The sequence below is a fragment of the Podarcis liolepis genome (assembly GCF_965112155.1).
Source record: "Podarcis liolepis genome assembly, chromosome: Z".
NCBI classification, from domain to species: Eukaryota; Metazoa; Chordata; class Lepidosauria; order Squamata; family Lacertidae; genus Podarcis; species Podarcis liolepis.
The window spans coordinates 30697470-30720178 of NC_139570.1; the positions used below are offsets into that span (position 1 = coordinate 30697470).

Below are 22709 nucleotides of genomic sequence, written 5' to 3' on the forward strand. Positions count from 1 at the left end.
GCAGCCAAAATGAACATGGGGTGGAACGACTGTTATATGAGGAAAGGTTACAACATTTGGGTTTTTTTAGCTTAGAAAAAAGTTGGACATCTGTTACAAGCTGCAAGGGCTGTTAGAGTTAGTCACTGGAAAGATCTCGCCTGTGTCAAATTGCCATCAAGTGGTATGGGATACCGTGTTACTAAAAAATTTAAATTAACAATCTGAGCTCAGACTAAGAAAGATAACTTTACTGTGGTGTGGTCTGATTTTATAATATTTACTAGCACAAATATTGATATGAAATAAGGTTCGGTTGACGTAGGCTTTCCTTTCCTTTTCACATGATATATAGCAAACGATGCTTGAATTCTTATGTATAAATTTTTAATTTTATTTTGAAATAATCGATTATGAGAGAAATGAGTAACAAACTTACTTGCCTGGTGGATATGATTTGGGCATGGTATACACTATGGTGGTGGTGTTTCATTTATTTATTTTTAAAATAATAATTACTTACTTTTGTTTCCTTAGCAATTTATCAGCTGCCAACCTTTCGTAGAGTCAATTTGTTTCTTTAAAGTGTTTAATAATGTTTTGACAGCTGCAATATTTCTTCTTTTAGTTTCTTACAATTTAATAAACATAATTGTTTAAAAAAGAAACGTTGAGTAAGAAGGACATAATAGGAGTTTATAAAATTATGTATGACCTAGAGGAAGTGGACAGAGAAAAGCTTTTCTCCCTCTTTTCTAACACTGGAACTCATAAACATCCAGTGAAGCTGCTGAATGTTGTAAGGTTCAGGACAGATAAAAGGAAGTCCTTCACACAGTACATAGTTAAACTGTGGAAGTCTCTCTTGCAGGAGGCAGTGATGGCCACCAACCTGGATGGCTTTAAAAAGAGATTAGACCAACTGATGGAGGAAAAGGCTATTTATGGCTACTAGCCACAATGGCTTTGCTCCACCTCTGCTGCCAGAAGGCATAATGCTTCTGAATTCCAGTTGCTGGACACTGCAGGAGGAGAGATGGCTCTTATGACTGAATCCTGCTTGTAGGTTTGCCACAGGCACCTGGTGAGCTACAGGACTAGGTGGGTCTTTGATCCATTAGGGCTTCTTACATATTTGTGAAAGGATGAAAGAAAGTCTGGGGACAGACAAGAAGACAGAGAGAAAAGGAGAGAGGGAGAGAGTTGGCTACTGGACAGCTGTGTCCTGGGGTTCTGGGCATCTCTCCCTGGAGATCTGATGTGAGGGTACAGATCCGTTGCCTGGGTGGAGCACACCCAACTCTCTATTTGGAGATTTGCAAAACTAGAAATTAAAAAGACCACCTGCACAGTAATCTCTCATTGCAAAGGAAGCCAAACACAGGCAACTTCTTGCTGCTTGAGGCAGAACACCTGACCATACAATGCCTGAATTCAAATACCATATTTTTCGCCCTATAGGACGCACTTTTCCCCCTCCAAAAATGAAGGGAAAATCTGGGTGCATCCTATTGGGTGAATGCAGGCTTTCGCTGAAGCTTGGAGAGCGAGAGGGGTCAGTCCGCACCGACCCCTCTCGCTCTCCAGGCTTCAGCAAGCTATCAGCAAGCCTGGGGAGCCCGCAGGAGTTCCCGCAGGGCTCCCCAGGCTGCAAATAGCAGCCTGCCGCCCGGCGCACGAGACACCCTGAAGCAGAGCGCCCCTCGCGCTGGGCAGACATCCGCAGCTGAGGGAGCCCTACGGGAGGTCCCGCAGGGCTCCCTGGCTGCGGATAGCAGCCTGCTGCCCGGCGCGCGAGACGCCCTAAAGCACAGCGCCTCGTCCCCGGGCAGATATCCGCAGCTGAGGGAGCCCCGCGGGAGGTCCCGCAGGACTCCCTCGGCTGCGGATAGCAGCCTGCTTCCCGGAGCACGGGGCGCGCTGAAAGCAGAGCGCCCCGCGCTTCAGGCAGACATTGGGCAGCCCCACAAGCTCGGGGGACAGCGGGGAGACGCAGCACAGCCATCCCGCTGTTCCCCGACCTGGTTTGGATTCCCCGACCTGGTTTTTGGGGGGAAATAAAGGGAATTTCCCCCCCTTTATTTCCCCCCCAAAAAACTAGGTGCGTCCTATGGGACAAAAATACAGTATGTTTGTCATGCACACTGTCTCACCAGGGAGCCATAATTGGCTGTATTTCTTTGTTAGGACTCGCTCAAGACATCTTGCTGCCTAAGACCAAGGACAAGAGGGTGCCCCCCCCCCAGGGTACATACAGAAGCCAACTGGACTGTTACTGGAGTGGGGCTGAGTGGGGTTTTGAACTCTGGTCTCTCCCAGGATCTAGTCAAACACTCTAACCAGTACACTGCTCCAGCTCCCCGGTGAATGCACACTTGAAGACAAACTCAGCCTTGCTTCCACGTAATGTTAACTGCCACTCTAGTCAACCCGTGTCTCCCAGCAATCTATCCCTGACCATTATAGGAAACAGACGCATGAGCACTTCAGTGAACCTTCTCCCTTCAAGTGCGGTCCACATTCTTACAGACATACTATGAAAACCCAACCACACGCAGCCTACTGAACTTGAGCAAACAAAACCCTTTTCCAACATCTGGTCAGCCCCCCTACACTCTGAACTCTGCCTATTGACAACAGGCAGGCACCTTCACTATACACATTTTGGTGCCTGCTAAAAACATACAGTATTTGTTTGGACAATCCTAAACTGATGTGTAGATTGTTAATGTACATTTTAATTCATTTTTAGTTTCCTCTTGCTTTTATATTTCAAGTTTTTTATATTTTTTACTGATAATTTTATTGTTCCGTTCTCTTTGTAAACTGCTTTGATGTCCCACCCTAATAACACACACACCTTAATTTTTGCAGGGAAGTGTCCCTGCCAGGATTCTGCTTACTCATGCTGGATCTTGTGATGGTTTAATGGTTGTGTCCCAGTTTCAGGAACTTGCATTGGGAGTGTGGGGCTTTTTAACTAATGAAGCCAGGCAAGGGCACTTTGACTTTGTGAATGCAACTTTCTGACATTTCCCAGCAGATCATGTGGACACATTTGAGAATGCTGGAAAACAACTGGGAGAAGATAAAGCACACACTGTGCAGCATTTGACAGGAGTAGCAAACTAGCAGTGTAAGCATGATGCTTTGAGGGTTGTTGCTGTTTTCAATCAATCAGCATATAAATTTTACAAAATAAATAAACATTCTACACCAAATTTGAGGAGAGGTGCTCCTAAAAGTAGGTGCCCCTCACTTCTTTTGACTAAGGAATAGATTCTGGGAAGTGGGTTTTCCCCCTAGATTGTTTGATTTCTGAATTCTTATTAAATGTTGTTCTCCCACTCTTTATCTAAAAAGCTCAGGCAAGCTTCCCTGAGTATCTAGGAACATTTTCTCTATTTTTTATTTATTTATACTGATGCATTTCTTAATGTATGTGATTTTTGCATTCTGCTTTCTTCCTGACAGTCATTTTAACTGCAGATAATGAAAGACAGCATCTCTTTAATTGCCAATAATGGAATGCAGATCACAAAAGAGGTGCAAATTGTGTGCTTTGAAAATATTTGCTATCTACTTATTCTGAATAATCAACAGTATTCAAGATTGTTGTTCAGAACGAAACCCGTCCCATTTGTAAGCCGTAAATAAGAGACCCCAGCAAGAGGAACCTTGCATTGAAGAAGCCGGAAATTTTTCTCTGACTGAAAGTGATGCAAGTCGGCAGAACAAGGCACATAGCTGATGGAGTATAAATACACTGACAGTCACCTTATCATGCTTAGAGAGACCCAACCCAAATAAACAAGGGCAAACACAGCAGAAAACATATTTGCACCATAACATGAAGGGAGATGGGGCTTTTGCACTGTTTTCTGTGATGTCTCATCTTCCGATAAGGAATAGATGCATGCGAAAGAGAGAAAGAGAGAGAGGGAGAATGCAAGAGCTGTTCCTTACCTGGCAAAGCCTTGGCCCATTTCACAACATGCACCAGGTGCCTCTCGCCCAACTCATTCAAGCTGGTCAAAAGGGCAGCAAAGGAATCAGGCTGGTTGTTGTCATGGCCAGCACACACCACCCCTGGCTCGATAGCTTCCAGGACATTGAGAAAGATGGGCTGGCACTCCAGGCTCTCAATGCGTGTCATGGCCATCTTTGGAGCTTGCTCCTCTGTAGGGCTGGAGGGGCCCGCTGCTTCCCCTTCTTCTTGCATCTTCAAGTTTCCCAGCTTCTTTAACTTGCGGGCTGCAGCAAGTAACAAGAACAAAAGAACTGAGAACAGAAGAAGAGACTGGTTCGATCAGGCCAGTGACCAATCTAGTCCAGAATCCTGTTGTTACAATGCCCAAATACTCCAAAGAACCTAGGAATTTAGATAAACTGCTCCTGGTTCTGAAGGTTACATAGGAATGTCAGAAGAGGGGCCCATCTAGTCCAGCACCCACTCTTCAGAGGTTAATCAGATGCCCCAATCGGAAACCCATGAGCAGGTTCCGTGCACAAGAGCACGTTCTCTCCCTCTAGCTTCCAACAAATGGTGTTCAGAAGCATTGCTGTCTCTGACCATGAAGGCAGAGCACACACATCTTGGCCAGTAGCCATAAATAGCCCTCTCCTCCATTAAAGCCACCTTAGTTAGCTATTGTAGCCTCCGGAGGGAACAAGTTCCATAGCTCAACTATGTGCTGTGTAAATAAGTTTAGTCAGAAAACTTGACTCTGTGGGCCAGCTGAGACCCCCATTCAGGTCAGAAATCAGCACACAGAAGCTGATGGAGAAGCTCATAAGAAGTTGTTGATGGTGGCTCCCACTTAACAGCAAGTAGCTGATGAGAACCTGCTGCAGTATGCTGAATGGCCACCCGTCAGGGATTCTTTAGCTGTGATTCCTGCATTGCAGAGAGGTGGACAAGGTGGCCCTTGGAGGTGCCTTACAACTCTACAATTCTATGAATGTGGGTGTTGGCAAGCCAAAACAACTGCTCAAGCAGGACTTCCGGGGTGGCGCCATCGGCAATAGCGGACTCCCTCTGAACTGGAGGGACTAGCTCTGCGTGAAACGGGTCTTTTCCGCTACGGCGAAGCGGGGACCCTGCTAAAAATCACAGGCGGATGAAGCCTGTGACCATGGGACTCGGCGGGCACCCTTAGCACCCCCCCAACCCGCAAAGGAACCCATCAACGGGCTCCGAAGTGAAGAGGGGGAAGTGGCGCGGTGCTGTGAGTTAACTGCTATTTCTGTGGAGCGAAGCCGCATAGCCGTTGCCGGAGAGCGCTGCCTTTTTCCTGGGACAATTTGGCTTCTAAAATAAGCACCCGTGAGTACTTAAACTTTGAACCGGACTTTAAATAAGGACTTACGAGCAGAAAGGAATTGGACTTAAAAATTTACTTCAATTTGGTACTGAAACGGGAAGGTCTAAACAGGAAGTCAGCCTTCCATTTCTTTGTAGACAGAATAAAGCAAAGACAACGTAAACTAGAGCTCAGAAAATCGCTTCTAAAGGATTGGCTTTCATCATTTAAAATTGTTGAACCCCCCTTCAACAGCAGGAGAAGAAGGGGGATCTTTTTTGGACTGTTTAAACCTGCAGAAGTGAGTTTAAAGTAAAGTAACTTTCCACCGTCCTGATCCTGGAGCGGGGTGTCAGGACTGACGTTTGAAGCTCATTGACCAGAGACAAACGTTTTTGACAGATAGTTAAAGGAAGAGAAACATAGTGATTCCACTGTTTCCTTTTGCACTTTAAAGGAACAAATATTGACAAAATATCTCAAAAAGGATACTTTATTGCAAGAACAAATAGAAGTTCTCCCTCTAGAGGGAGACTGTGAAACTGTAACTAATTCCAGGGAGCTTGCAGCTGTCTCAGATTACAATCGTGGGAATGGACTTGTGACCTTGTAGGACAATGTATTCAGAGGCTCTGTTGTGTGCTCTCTGTAAAACAAGTGCCCTACTGGAACAGTTAAGTGAGAAGATGGATTTGATGAGTAATGCGGCCAGAATTTTTGAACAGGCAGTGGGAAACTATGTGGAGCCCACCCAGGAATTATATCAGGAGTGTGTCCTGACAGAGCAGGTGAGAGAAGAGGATGTTGCTGAATCTTGGGCACCAGAGATGGAGGGAACTGCGGCCTTGCAGGAACATGAGCTTTTGGATTTGACAAATGAACTTGGAAAAAGCCAGATTTGGAAAGATAAAGTTTGGATTGGTTTTGAAATGGGGGGTTGGATAAACCCCCCTATGCAGGGATGTTTGGACTTTCCAAGTCTGGCAATGGGCCGTGAGATGTTTGGAGCTGTGGGGGCTCTTAATTTTGGAGGGATTCTGAAACATGTTTTTAAATACCACATGGAGTTGAGTCTGGACTATGGAAAAGGGGCTGATTTCTTGAAAAGGGTCAAAAATATCACCAAGCTGGACTTCCCACAAGTGAAAGGAGAATATGAAGAAGAGCTGCGGAAGGGACATGGAAGAGTTTTAAGGGCCTCGGATATTAGGTTACCAGGTTAATGCGCTAGATCGATGGGATAAAAAGGACTGACAAAACCCGGGACCAGGAGGAAGGGACGCTGGATGAAGATTGGATTGTTTTTATTTCTCTCTTTATTACCAGGATTGTTTTATAAAATTTGATGAATGTTAGAAAAATGTTGGAACGAAATTACTTGGCTCTAGCAAAAATGTTTAGAATTAGGTAAGAATATTATGGTTGTGAGAAGTCGGTTAAAATAAGATTTCAGGTTTAAGTTTTTAAGGTTTTCTATAAGATAAGATGAAAATAGATTAAGGTAATGTAATGACAGAATACTATGAAATATGGAAAGGATTTGCTGTGATAATTATTAACCAGGATACAAAAAAAGGGAGGAGGAGGAGGTCAAAGAAAGAAGGTAATGAGAGTTGAGGATTTGAGAATGATGGATTTATTTTTGTCTATTTGCGATGTATTTTTGTTTTTTGAATATGTATTGTTTGATGTGGTTTGTTTTTTTCTTTGTTTTTTTTTCTTTTTTCTTTTTCTGCTTTGTTTTTTCTCTGTAATTCAAAAATTTTCAATAAATATCATATAAAAAAACAAAACAAAACAACTGCTCAAGCAGCAACCGGGGCAGTGGTGTGATGGCTGAATTCTGGGAGCTTCTAAGGAGTCACTGAATACACAGCCAACAGGCCTAGAGATGGCATGGGCAGGATTTTCTTGCAATCACTGAAATTGTTGTGGATACACCATAACATAAGCCAACCTCCTAGCTTCTGCTAGGACTTTTGGCTTCTCAGCCACCATAAGACTATTTTTCCCCCCAGCAATGACAGCTACTGGTATTACCTATTGTCTTTAGCCAATTAGAATATCTCTAATTAGAGGCATTATTCCTACAAATACCCCAGTGGTGCAGCGTGGGTTACCAGTGACCGGGGCTGCGTGGAAGGGGAGAAGGGAAGGAAACAGATGGAGTATGCATGTGCATTCAACTGCCTAATGGCATCCGTGTCACCTGGAGATCACAGCCGCAGAGATAAGAAAAAAAGAATAGTTCCATTGTCTGGAGAGATCACTTCCTGGTTCACATGGAGAATCCGTTTTCAACGGAGTCCAGCAATGGAAACGTGAAGCTGTACTGAGGAAGCACCAGTTGAAAATTTGCACACCTAACAATTTTGCATCTGGGGCAACTTTTTTGCCCCATCATTCTAAGCCACAGGAATACCCTGCTGGGGACACACAACAGACAATTATTATTATTATCAATTTATTTATTACCCACCCTTCACCCTAAGGTACCAGTGTGGGTAAAAGCACTAAAAACAATATTAAAAGCAATTGAAAACAGCAAGGATCCCTATAAAACCATCTCATTCAGCATCAAGGAAATAATGCCGAAGATAATGCAGAAATGGTGCAGAACCCCAGTTAAACATTCCTATATGCATAAACATACTTCACCTATGTCCTGGACTCCTGGTGAGGGTGTGGGGACAGGAGGAGCTATAGGCACTTGTAGTGGACATGCCCAATTGTGGTAAATTTTAGGGCAGAAATGTTTAATCAGATAAGTAACATTGCAAATCAGCAACGTCACCAAGCCTCCAGAGCTTGTGTTACTGATTCTGTGTTTAAATGAGAATCAGAATTTGGGAGATAAATAACTAATTGGATTACTATTGGTGGCTGCATGTAGGGTTATAGCCACACTCTGGAATAACTTGAAAGATGCAAACATTTATTAATGATTGGAAGCCCCTTATGGACTTTTTTGTACAAAAAGGAAGATGAGCTAGAGATATCTGGGTTTGAAGACAGAGAAAAATGTCTGTTTATAGCTCAGCCGGTAGAGCATAAGACTTTTAATCTCAGGGTTATGGGTTCAAGCCCTATGTTGGGTTCAAGCTCCATGTTGGTCCCTTCCAACTCTACAATTCTATGTTAAGAGAAAAGTTAGAAGTGACTATGGAACAAAGGTTTCGCATTTATCTATAAAGCTGGTAGAAGGAGAATAGCAAGTCTTTATTTTCTTTTTTAGTTTTTATGTTAAAAAACACTTCATATATGATGTTAACTGTTGTATATTGCTTATTTTTTGTTTTTTCAAGCATTAATAGAAACTTTTTTAAAAAAAGAATTGATTCATCTATAGCATTTCTATCCCACCTTTCAGAACTCACTATGAAGTTGTTATAGTAAGTGCCACACTTTTAACATTTGGGGGAAAGGGGGCTTACACTGCATACCCCAGAAAGAAAGCACTGCCACTTTTTCTTCCAGGGAGTTCAGGGTGGCCAACACAGTTCTCCCCCTGCTTATTTGATCCCTGTTAGGCAGGTTAGGCTGAGAGGCTGTGATTTGCCCAAGGTCACACCCAGTGAGCTTCATGATGGAAAAGTGGGGGGATTTGAACATTGGTCTTCCCCAGGTCCTAGTCTGAAACTACACCACACTGGCTTTACACCTAGGTATGTGTGGCTGGACCTCTCTCTACTGGAAACCTGCAAAACAGAATGGAACCTTTTCAGAATCTCTCCTGCCTAAGCTCTGCTAAAAGAGAGAACAGCAACCAGAGAAAAGAAATCCCAGAGAGGTGCCAGGTTGCTTCAAGGTGGCATTTAAGCAGACCCTGTTCCTAGCAGACAGCAACCTTCACAACACAGACCTTGCATCATATTACACAGGAACAGGAACAAAACACAAGGAAGCCTGTGATTACGACTCTCTAATTGTCTGAAATAGGCTGTTTATTGCATTTATTTATTTATATTCACTCCTCAGTGTCTGCATTAATATTTGGCAATGCTTGTAGCTGTAAAAGAAAAGGTCTGCAGAGCCAAATTTTGTTATTCTAGACAGAAAACAACGACCATTTTATCCCTCCGAATCAACCCCCAGAAGTGTGCCAGCTTGGAGGGTGGGCAATTTGGTAAAGCAGAGAGGGGTGGAGAAGAACCCCGATTGCTCGATTTCAGCAAGAGAAAAAATACAATGAAATGTGCTGTCCTTGGGGTTCTGGCTCCCAACATTAAACGATACTTATCTGAAACTTCCTTTGGCCATAATTAGAAAAATAAGCCTCCCGACGTAAAAACGTCAAATCAAAGAGCAGCCCTGTAAATCAGTGCAAAAGCTGATCTTTTAAATAATATGCTTTGGATGATCTACAGTAACAGCAATTAAGGGAGGCTCTGTAAAAATGGGAACAGGGCAATAAAAAAGGAGAGTGAGTAAGCTTGGAAAAAAAACAAGAGCAGAGTGCAGGGTGATATATTCTGGCAGTAATTTCTGTGGGACAGAACCAAAGAGAAAGAGAGGGAGGGAGGGAGGGAGGGAGGGAGGGAGAGTGATAGTGAGATCTATTCATTCCCAGCTCCCACCAAAGTTCAGGATACAGCCACATCACCAAGTTTTCCAAGATCAGCAGCTGGTGCTTTGCTTAGCTTAGAGACCATTTCCCCTTGCGCTCCTCTGTCAGGCTAGAGCACCTGATCTGTGCTTCCCCTTTAGCAGAAATAGAAATAGCCATAGCTGAGCGGCTAGTCAATTGCTCTTCTTGCCTGCTGGATCAGGCCAAAGGGGGCCCATCTAGCCCAGCATCCTGTTCTCACAGTGGCCTCACAGTTGCCTATCGTGGGGAACCTGAAAGCAGGATTACAGTATAAGATCAAGACTCTCCCCTCCTGCAGTTTCCAGCAACTGGCATTCAGAAGCATTGCTGTCTCCAACTGTGGAGGGCACATCATAACCATCCTGGCTAGTAGCCATTGATAGCCCTCTCCTCCTCCATGAATCTGTCAAATTCTCTTTTCAAGCCATCCAAGTTAGTGACCATCACAGCCTCCTGTGAAGGTGAATTCCATAGTTTAACTCTGTGCTGTGTGAAAGGAGGATTCCCCCTGGCCATGCCGCAGTTTAAGCAGCCCGCGGTCACGCCCACAGCCATGCTGATTGGACAGCTGGGGGGTTGACGTGGCTAGGAGTCACTGTGATGCGGGCGGCATCCCTCCGCCTTCCAGCCTGGTCACTGAGAGGACCTGGATGCCCAGCTGCAACACCTCCCACCAGGGAAGGTGAGCGGACTTAGAGAGAGAGAGAGAGAGAGAGAGAGAGAGAACTTATCTACTTATTCATTTCTTTATTTTTACCTCACCTTTCCCCCTGACAGGCCTCAAAGTGGCTTATAGAGAAAAATAAGAACAGCTAAAAACACAGGGGGGAAATCATTAAAGAACAATTAATTTTTAATTTTTTTAATTAATTTTATATATCACCTTTCATTGAGAGACCACAGGGCAGTGTACAGCATAAAACACAAAATACATTATATAATAATAGTAAAAGGAAGAAAAGGTCACCCCCTCTCTTTAAAAGACTGTAGATTATTAACAGCTGAAGGCCTGGTTGACGAAGAATGTTTTTGCCTGGGGAGCCACTGCAAAGAAGGTCCTGTTCTCATGTTGCCACCCTGTAGACTTTCGGTTGAGGGAGCCATGCATAATTTTATAAATTCCTATCTGCAACCTTTCTTCATAGGAGAGTTGCTCCACCCCCCTTCATCATTTTGGTTGTCCTTTTCTGAACTATTTCCAACTCTACAATCTCCATTTTGAGGTAAGGTAACCAGATCTCTAGGCAGGGCAGAGAAAGAGACTCTTGCCTGAAACCCCGAGGAGCAGTTGCTGGTCAGTATAGACAATACTGAACAAGATGGACCAATAGTATGTCTCAATCTAAGAATCTCTGTGGGAAACCATAGCAGTGGTCATCAACACCCAACCAAAAGGTCGCTTGCGAAGACCCAAGCTTGCACAGTCACATGGAAAGGAATCATTTCCCCTGAATCAGCACACACGTTTTCCAGATGTGAATATTCAGTAAATCAGCCGTCACCAATCTGGGGCCCACTGTATATTTTGAATGGCAACTTGAGCCAGCCATCACAAAGCATAAAGTTTACACTAGTGGTTCCCAAAGAGGGGAGTGGGATTACTGAGATTGGGGGCACTATATGCTAATGGGAAAGCGGCAGGAGTCGTTGGAGATGTCAATGTCTATCAGACCTTGAAAAGCTTGTATAGATGGTACTTAACATCGAGTAAATTGGAAAAAATGTATAAATCCAAATCAAATAAGTGTTGGAAATGTAAAGAGAAAGAAAGTTCTTTTTTATCATATGTGATGGTCTTGTAGTAAGGTTAAAGCTTACTGGGAAATGATATATAATGAATTGAAAAAGATGTTTAAAATAACGTTTGTAAAAAACACACCAGAAGCTTTACTTATGGGAATTATAGAGACAGAAATATCCAAACTGTATAGAAATTTACCGTATTCATGTATGTGGCTACAGCGGCAAGACTGTTACTTGCCTCAAAATGAAAAGAAGAAGTCCCAGCAAAAGAAGAATGGATACAAAAACTTAAGGAATATGTAGAAATGGTGAAAATTACCGGAAAAATAAGAAATCAAGATAACAAATCATTTATAAAAGAATGGAAATGGTTTATTGAATATTTATAAATAAATTGTAAACAGATAAGAACACTGGCAGAGTATTGTAAGAGTTTTATAAGAGTATATATTTTATAAGAGTATATATTTAAAGTAGATGAATAAATGAGTAAATTAAGTTAATCTGGATATGCAGAAAATATTAAAAATAAATTTAAGGAACTGCAGAAAGAGGGGGAAGTCAAGTTCTGAAATGTTAAAATGATTATAAAATTACTGAAATGTTTAAAACTGAAAATCATAAATATAGTAATAAAAATAAAATAAAAGCTTGTATTGTTGGATCAAGTTCATCAGTTTTGTTGGATTAATTAAACTAAATAGTCTTAACTGGATTTTGAACGAACGTGCAATAAATTGTTCCTGGATTGAATTTTACTGGTTTACTATCTTCCTTAGGGGGTCATGCAAACCACTGTTCTGAATAATGATTTTTTTAATAGGGTTGGGAGCACTGGTGGATGAGTTTGTGGAACTGAGGGGGAGATGGCCTCCAAAATTTGGGAACCATTGCTTACATAGAAAGCAGATAAACATCACTACCTTATGCCACAGTTTCCAAACATTGCCAGAAACAGGTTTAGAAAAGCATTTGCAAAAGCAATTTTAATTTGTTGCAATCATTTGTTTATCTAGAGCAAGTTTGCTGTGGGACAGCAGATGAAAATGAAATAATAATAATAGGAAGGGAGCGTGATTTTTCACCCAAGTCATTGCATCATGTTACAATGCAGTGGTGGAACATGGGCAGAAAACTCTCCAGGTTTTAAGAGCTTTTGGGAGCTATATCCCCCCAGCTCTAAACATCTGTCCCACTTGACAAAAAAAGTTTTCCTTAGGGGGAGAAAAAATGTATATTTTCCATAGACTGCAGAGTAGAAAGTGGATTAATACAAGAAGGGTGGCTAACAGACGGTGCTGTTGGTCCCAAAACAAACTTGCACCAACCACCCATTTCAATCAGTTGTTTATTACCCATCTAAATGTTTAAACAGACATTTATAGACCACACAACATTGATTTACCGGTAGTTCATAAGGGCCCCCTTTAGGCTCAAAACGGGGATGAGAATTCAAACTGCCAGAAAACCCTTAACATAGACAAGATTTGCCATTTACTGTAGAATTAGGTATGCAATTATAAGGCTGCATGTGTGACTAAGGTCTTAGGGTGGAGAGGAGAAACATGAATTCTACAGGCATGGCAAGGGGTTCTAGTTCAGCTGTGGAACACACACTTAGCAGGCAGAAAAGCACAGATTTATTTATTTATGCTTATTTCATAACATTTATATACTGCTTGATTTCAAAAAAATCTTCAAAGCAGTTTACAAAAAGAATAAAATACTAAAATCATTACTAAAAACAATTAAACCATGCAGAAAATTAAAACCAGAAAGAAACTAAAAAAACCAAACCAAACAAAAACAAAACAGCATTCCAGATATCTGGTGCAATTTTTGGCATCTCTAGTGTGGTGTAGTGGTAAGAATGGGAGATCAAGGTTCAAATCTTCCTAAGCAGCCCTGAAGGCACTGGGTGTGACCTGGAGAACTAAGTCCCTGCCACTCAGCCTAACCTCCCTCACAGGGTTATTGTGGGACCTAAATGAAGAGGGGGAGAACCACGGATGCCACCTGGAGATCTTGGAAAAAAAGGTGGGGAAATAAATGCAATAAATAAATATAGTAGATAAATCTGCCTGACAGGTCAATCTGAAGTGGCATAAACTGGCTTGATATGCTCAGGACTTCCACAGAATTGCTGCTAGAAGCAGCCTTGAGACTACAATATTCAGCTGCCCCAGTCAGCATGGGAGCATTGTGGGCCAAAACATCCAGAGAGCACCAGGTTGCAGGGAAGAGGGCTAGACTAAGTAAGGCTCTTCCCTTACCTTCTTCCTCTCACATAGACTGCTAAAGATTAGACCAATTTGTAGAGGCAGAAGGCTATTGATGGCTCCTAGCTTCCATAGCCAGAGGCAGAAGTGTTTCTGAACACCAGTTGCTGGGAACCGAAGGAGAGGGACAGGGCTCTTGTGCTCGAATTCTGCTTGTGATTTTCCCATAGCCGCTGGGAGAACAGGACACTGGACTTATGTTCTTACACATGGTGTAGTTTGAGAAGGGAATGAAATTGCATGTCGCTGAAGTGCTAACTTCAGGCGGCAGAATCATGTTTTTGAATATTTCCTTTCTTAATACTTGCCTATCAGTCTGCAAGCAGAAAGCTACTACCACAGCAAGAGGACATAGCTAGAACCCTTCGCCCTGCTGTGCTAACAAGTTATATAAGTTTTGTTTTGTTTCACATAAGGAAGAATTCACAAATCACAAGCAAACCAAATTCCAGGTCACAACAACCTTTTCATGCAAGGCGAGAAGAATTCCTTTGGCTGCCTTTCCCAGATTCCTGCAGCTCTTCAAGTGTGACCCAACCATAATCCTGTAAACAGAATGTCTGCTGTCTGCTGTTCGGATGAGGCCCATGACCCATCTAGTCCGGCATCCTGTTCTCACAGTGGCCAACCGAGATGCCTCTGGAAAATCCACAAGCAGGATCTGAGCACAAGAGCACCTCTCTGCTCCTTTGTTTTCCAGTGTTTTCTAATGAATGCCCAACACAACCACTAGTAGCCCTCTCCTCCAGGAAGCCTCCAGGAGTTGTGTTGTCTCCACCCGAAGTGCTGTGTTGCAGCCATTGGTTACAAACACCTATACAGCTAAGCCTTTACTGGTCACTGATGCTCAGTTCTATTACATTCCTGGCTGCATATTATTTATTGCATTGAACTGAAATAGTGCTTCATAATAGTGCTTTATATAAGTCTGTTCTTCCCAAAGTGGATGGTATTGCCTCGTGGGGATGGGGGTGGGAGGGATTTCCTGGGGGACGGCACTAAGAGACAATGGGGTGGCAGGGGGACACTGGAGGTGTAAACAACTATCAGATTTTGAAAAGCTGGCATCACTGGATCAAGTCCATCCATTTTGTTGAATTAAATAAACACAATGGTTTAAAGTAGATTGTGAATAAATGGGCAATTCATTGTTACTGGTTTGAATTTGTCTGTATTATGATCTTCTTTGGTGGGTCATGCAAACTGCTATTCTGAATAATGCTTTTTATGGGGTAGGGGGCACTGAAGATGAGATTATTGAACCAAGGGGGACAGCTTTGCCTGAAAAAGTCTGGGAACCACTGATGTAGATAATAGTGTTTTTATATAGTTGTATATAAGATCCACCTTCTTTCCACGCCATGTTCATAAGTTGTCTGTGTCCAGGGCAGCTGTCTACCAGCTCCATCTGGTACGCAGGCTGAGACCCTACCTGCCTGTGGACTGTCTCGCCAGAGTGGTGCATGCTCTAGTTATCTCCTGTTTGGACTACTGCAATGCGTTTTACGTGGGGCTACCTTTGAAGGTGACTTGGAAACTGAAAATAATCCAGAATGTGGCAGCAAGACTGGTGACTGAGAGTGGCCACCAATACGATATAACACCGGTCCTGAGAGAGCTACATTGGCTCTCAGTACATTTCTGGGCACAATTCAAAGTATTGGTGCTGACCTTTAAAGCCCTAAATAGCCTCGGTCCTGTATACCTGAAGGAGCGTCTCCACCCCCACCGTTCAGCCAGGACACTGAGGTCCAGCGCCGACGGTCTTCCGGTGGTTCCCTCACTGTGAGAAAATAAGGCATGTGCCTTCTCAGTAGTGGCGCCTGCTTTGTGGAACACCCTCCCATCAGATGTCAAGGAAATAAATAACTGTCTGACTTTTAGAAGACATCTGAAGACAGCCCTATTTAGGGAAGTTTTTTAATGTTTAATGCTGTATATATGTGGTTGGAGCCACCCAGAGTGGCTGGGGAAACCCAGCCAGATGGGCAGGGTATTATTATTATTAACTGTTTTTAATATTGCATTTTAATACTGTTACCCATCCTGGCACTTTAGGATGAAAGGCAGGTAACAAACTAACTAACTAACTAACTAACTAACTAACTAACTAACTAACATATAGTAAATCGCATATATACTTGTTGACTGTATCTACATGGTTTTGATAATATATAAATTTTCATATCTGAATACTTTGTCTCTTTTGTCTATATGTACCGAATCACAAGGGACGCGGGTGGCGCTGTGGGTAAAACCTCAGCGCCTAGGACTTGCCGATTGTCAGGTTGGCGGTTCGAATCCCCGCGGCGGGGTGAGCTCCCGTTGCTCGGTCCCAGTGCCTGCCAACCTAGCAGTTCGAAAGCACCCCTGGGTGCAAGTAGATAAATAGGGGCTGCTCACTAGCGGGAAGGTAAACGGCGTTTCTGTGTGCTGCGCTGGTGCTGGCTCGCCAGAGCAGCTTCATCACGCTGGCCATGTGACCCGGAAGTGTCTCCGGACAGCGCTGGCCCCCGGCCTCTTAAGCGAGATGAGCGCGCAACCCTAGAGTTGGACACGACTGGCCCGTACGGGCAGGGGTTCCTTTACCTTTACCTTTAACCGAATCACAAATGGGATAAAGCAGTGGTTCCCAAACTTTTTGGGTCCCATGACCCCTTGGTTCCATAAACTCATCCCCAACACCCACTATCCTACTCAATAAAATGCATTTTTTCAGAAAAGCATTTTGCATGACCCATTAAAGATAAGAAAATAAAATTCAAGGCAGTAACAATTAATTGCGCATTTATCCAAAATCCAGTGGAAACTATTTAGTTTAGCAAAGCTAAAAATGGATGAACTTGGCAAAGCATTGGAAGACACAAGACCTACCCACCTTGGAAGAATGGCAGATGCAACTAATAGACTATATGGAGATGGCGGAAATAACTGGCAGAATCCGAGACCAGGGAGAAGAGTCGGTGGAAGAAGATTGGAGGAAATTTAAAATTTATTTGCAGAAACATTGTAAAATTTTTGAATGCTGATGACATTGAAATGAATTGAAGGGGCTCTAGCAACAAGGTAAAAAGTATGAGGGGATTAATAATAGATAAACTAATATATTATGAATTTGTTGAACCAAATTTAAAAGGGATACAAAAATGGGAGACGCGAGGAAGTCAGGAAAATAAGTTAACTAAAGTGGAGAGATTAAGAAAGAGAGAAATTTTGTTTTTCTTTTATATGTGTTTTTTCTTTTTTTGGTTTTTGTGTTTAATGTTTGTATTTTTGTATTTTGTAGTTTTGTGCTTTTGTATCTGTTTTGCATTTGTTGTTTGTTTTTCTAAACTTTTCTATTGATAAAACCTAATAAAATATTATAAAAAATAAAAAAGGATGAACTTGATCCAGTGATATCAGCTTCTCCAAGTCTAATAGTCTTTTACCCCTCCAGCATCCTCTGCTGGCTGCTTACCTCTTAGCAGGTAATCCCACACCCTATCCCTCTGGGCACCACTAGGATACAAGAATTAGGTATCTGGATTCTATGGTATGAAAGGGTGTATTACTGCCTAGATAACAAGCAGGCATGGCCACCATGTATTTCAGGGGATGGTAAAGGATCTCAAAGAGCTTACCTGTTGCTCTCCAGATGTTTTGCACCACGACACCCATCAAACTTGCCCACTGGCCATGCTGGATGGGGACCTGGAAGACTAGCCACATCTCGAGAGCAAGACAAGATAAAAGGAAGGGCTTCTTCATACAATGCATTGCTAAACTATGGAACTCACCACCACATGAGGAAGGGAGGGTCACAAACCTAGACGGCTTTTAAAGTGTCTCAGATAAATTCATGAAGGAGAATAAGACTGGTGGTGGTGGCTAGCCATAATGACTATGCTCTCCCTCCACAGTTGTATGCGGCGATGCTTCTGAATACCAGCTGCTGGAAACCACAAGAGTGACAAGTGATCAAATTCTGCTTGTGGGCTTCCCACAGGCATCCTGTTGACCACTGTGAAGACAGGATGCTGGACTAGATGGGCCACTGGCCTGATCCAGCAGGGCTCTTCTTATGAGTATTAGACTGACTACCCCCTGGTCTAAGCCATGCCCCCAGAATAGGAGATGTGTTTCAGAAGACATTAAGAAGTGGCAGCTTTATCTGGACGGGTGAAAGTTTCCTGAGAAAGGCCGATTTCATGTGGCAACATTGCAAGGGGGTAGAAATTGTTCTATAGGTCTTCAATATTGCTTTATTAAGCTGAAGCACACAAGAGGTTTTTTTAGTGGAAAGCTGGATGATGCAGCCCAGAGTTTGGACAAACACAGAAATATGGCCAGTTCTTCTCTCCCCCTTCTCCTGCCCAACTTCTCAGCCACTGCTTAGATCAGGACAGCTGTTTCAAATGGTAGTTTACATTTCTGCAATGTGTTCTGGATTCCTGCTGCAACAGAAGATATTGTTTTGCTTACTGGTGGGTATCGATGAGGTCCTTCATGCATTTCCGAGAGGAGGAATGCTATGCAGCATCTCAACATGATGTTGTATGCCACGTGACCCTTGAGTCCTTTCCAGCTCTATAACATACTAAGAATATGTTCTGTTACACTTAGTATACTATCACTTAGAATACTGGTGTGTGTGTAAAAGATGTGACCAAGATGATGAAGGATATGGAAACCAAGCTTAATAAGTCACAATTGAGGGAGTTGGGATGCTTAGCCTGGAGAGAAGGAGACTGAGAGATGACATGAGAGCCATCTTGAAATACAGTGGTACCTCGGATTAAGTACTTAATTCGTTCCGGAGGTCCGTACAGTGTACAGTGGTACCTCGGGTTATAGACACCTCGGGTTACAGACGTTTCAGGTTACAGACTCTGCTAACCTGGAAGTAGTACCTCGGGTTGAGAACTTTACCTCAGGATGAGAACAGAAATCGCGTGGCTGCAGCATGGGAGGCCCCATTAGCTAAAATGGTACCTCAAGTTAAGAACAGTTTCAGGTTAAGAACGGACCTCCGGAACGAATTAAGTTCTTAACCTGAGGTACCACTGTATCTGAAGGGCTGTCAAGTGGAAGAGTGTGAAGGGCTGTTGCTCTGGAGGCTGGGACCTGAACCATTGGATTCAAATGACAAGAAAGGAGATTCTGATTCAACATTAGGAATAATTTTTCATGCCAAGAACTGTTTGACTGTGGAAAAGATGACCTCAGAAGGTAGTGGACAGTGCCAGAGGTACATACAGGCTGAGCAGGCTGAAGTCTCATAATCTAGGGGTGCCTTTTAAAAATTTTTTAAAAACACATATTTTATTATCTAGATCCAGTTGCTTAGTGACATATGATTCTATGACTGTATAACAGATACACAAATGTGTACTTACTTTCAAGTAAAGTTTGTGGAGGCTTTAAAGCTACTCAGAATCAAATAATAAAACTAGCTATGAAGCAATGCACATGTTCAGATCATTATTTATCATTATAGCTTGAATTCTGAGAACAACTGAGAGTTCTTTTATATCATTGTGAATCATAATAATATTTAATTTTGATTTTATGTGTGAAAATAACAAATATGAAATATGAAAGTGATTCCAGTAAATGAAAGCGACAAAAAGAACAGAAGGAAATACTCAAATGTTTAAAGCTAATCATGTCATATTTCTTTGTACAGCAGGGAGAAACAACCCTACGTAATCCCTCAGATACAAAATATTTGTGTTTACAAACAGAAGAAAATCACATAGATTACACCAAGCAGTTCAAGCAGACTGAAGAACAACCACTTTAGAACGCAGCCTCCCAAGAACTTCAAGGAGAACCATTGTCAACAACTACCACTACAAGTATAGAAATGTCTGGAGAAAGTGACAATAGAGTGACAGGATCTACAGCCAAAGAATTAACACAAGGCACTGAAGGAACATGCCACAAGATAGTTACACAAAAAGAAGCAGTTCAAGCTCATTATCATCTTAAAAGAATTGGAAAACAAAGCAAATGATCTCGGCAAAACTGTAACATTGTAGATATAAAAATACCAACTCTGCCTGCTACTAGTGATGTCAGAGACAAGAATGATGTACCTAGGTTTATGGACCACATGGAATAAATAAGGGAATATAATTCTGGATTGTGAAAGGTCCATTGGTATGTTAGCACTGTGCACATTAGGACACATTTGCTAGACCAATTTCATAAAGCTGGCAAGGCACTCCAAAGTTCACAATTTTCATTGACCACATGTACAAATATTTGCAGCTCATATCAAACACTCAGGCTAATTTTGATGAAATTGAACAGCAAGCAAAATTGACTACCAGATGTAGAATACAAAACTGTCAAAAGAAGCCAGACAATACCAAACAAACAAACAAAATCCAGCCAATGATGTGAGAGCACCCAAAGCTGTGGACAAACTTTCTGCAAGAGACAAGTTTAGGGTAAATTCATTTATCCCTGTTATGAATACTCTTGAAGTCAACCCAGGCAGAAGAGCAGCAGTGTATAGGAGTGTAGTTGGCAATTTTTCATTTTTGGTGAACCTGTAAGCAACCAAGGAACAGATTCACAACGGTGTTGATGGAAGAATATCTAAAGGGTGTTGACCTTAGTCTAGTTGTTGAACCTTTGCACTTCTACCTGTATGTCAAACAAGCTCACCCTGAAAAAGAAAATTTCAGCCACCAAGATATGTATCAAGTAATATTCCAGAATAAAATTCACACTGCCTTTCCATCCAAATGTGGAAACAATTTTCAAATTGTTCCTTTGTTTAATGGCTACAAACTGTACTGAAGAAAGATAATTTTTAGACTAAAAAGGATAAAGAATGATCTACTGTCAACAATGACCCGAGACGGGTTGTCTGATCTAAACATTCTCTGCATAGAAAATAATAAACTGCAATTTACTGATTATAATGATATCATTGATAAGTTTGCATCCAAAAGAGCTTGAAAGAAATTGTTCTGACTTTGTATATAATGTTATAGTTATGATTCCCTTATGAATGTTCTATGTGAATGTATTCAATAATTCCATGCTTTTGTAAACGTGTTAAAAGGTTATACATTTATAAACAATCTTTTTACCAATGCTAAAAATTCAGCAATGTTCTGCTTTCACTGAGTAGATGAATCTCCTGATCAGATGCTATTAGGTTTGGGCCTCCTAAGGTCTCCTAGCCCAAGGGCTCCAGTTGCTTTAATCTGGTCTAGTATTGGACCCTCCTTCACGTCAGGTTTTTAAACAGGGGCTAGATGGCCATCTGTTGGGGATTCTTTAGCTGTAATTCCTGCATTGCACGGAATGGACTAGATGACCCTTGGGATCCCTTAAACCTCCACAATTCTGATAGCGAGTGTATGAGAGCGAGATTGAAGGGGGACATTTATTAAGTGTTTTGCCTGTCATTGGATACAATGAGAGTGAGGGAGGTGGTTATCCCCATAATTCACACTCTAGCCTTCCATCTGCTTGCTGAAGTATAAAACCTGCCACAGACTGAGAAAGAAAAAAATGACAGTGGCTCGATATTATTACTTCATTCCTGTGCTCAGGGCCTGTCCAGCTCCTTGTCTGATGCAGCTGAAAATCTGGCCGCCAAGAACATTGGGCGGGTGTGCGCGCATGGTATGGCCTGTCAGGAATTAAGTGCGCTCAAAAAACCTCTGGTTTGGCAACCATAGACCACAGAGAAGCGCAACTTCTGTAAGGGGAGACCAGAGCCTATTAAGCAGGCAGGCACAATGGCCATAAAACGGGAATGTTCTGTTTAGGACGGTTGCTCCTGCCAGAGGGGAGACAGAAGAGAAAGGCCATTACTCATTCTGAATGCTCTATAAATCGGAAAACAAAATGTGCCTGGGGCAGGGATGGGTTAGGCTCCTCAAAGATCACCCGTGATTTTCAGTTGACACCTCCGAATATCAGTGGTTCCCTTGACAACACTAGAGACCGAGAGCAGGCAGTTCAGGCGCAGAGAGTAAGGCAGACGTATGTTATTATGGTGTCTGTTGACTGTATTCTGGAAACAAGGTCGTGCCAGTGTAGGCACTTACTTCCCAGCTGCCCTTGATGGGGCTTAGAATGCAGGCCTGCATCCATGATGGCAGTCTATCTTGGAAAACCCTCCCCACAGAGATACATCTGGCACCACCTTCGGTTCTGCAGAAGGGGCCCTCTGAATAGTTCCTCTGCTCTCAGAGGGTTGGGGTGGCAGCAGTCTGGGAGAAGGCCTTCTCTGCAGCAGACCCTAAACTGTAGGGTTCCCTACAGAAGTGCACAGCTTCTGAAAGATGCTGAAGATGCACCTCTTTATCCTAGTCCTTTGACACTTGAAGTGTGTTATTTCCTGGTGGTAACTTTCAGGCTACACTACTGCAATTAGCTCTGTCTTAAAGATGATTCAGAAACGTCAGTTGGCCCATAATGCAGCAACCAGATTGCTGGATGCAGCTCCATTTTGATCTCATACAACCCATTTTAAAACACTAGTTCCAGGCCTAATTCAAGGTACTTTTGCTGGTGTTCAAAGCCCTATAATGACATAGGCTCCAAATATCTGAAAAGCTGTCTCCCTTCCTACAGACCCTCTCGAGTACTGAGGAGGGCCCTCTTGGTAGTTCCTCTGCCCACAGAGGCTCAGGGAACTGGTGGTGGCCCAGGGGGAGGGAGGCTTCTCTGTGGCAGCCCCTGAGCTGGGAAACTCCGTCCCCACAGCACCCCATTGGCACCTTGGCTATACAGCTTCTGGAGGTTGCTGAAGACACACCTATTTACCCTTGCTTTTGACACTTGAGGTGTATATTTTTAGGACAC

General features: G+C 42.8%; 1 protein-coding gene across 2 annotated transcripts in view; it reads right to left on the reverse strand.

Moving 5' to 3' along the window:
* Positions 1-22709, reverse strand: part of AR (androgen receptor) — a 237660-nt gene that overhangs the window by 48123 nt on the left and 166828 nt on the right. For both annotated transcript variants that reach the window (XM_083485088.1, XM_083485089.1), the window contains exon 4: positions 3946-4233. In XM_083485088.1, the coding sequence (XP_083341214.1) occupies positions 3946-4233 (288 nt within the window). The remainder of the gene's footprint in view (positions 1-3945; positions 4234-22709) is intronic.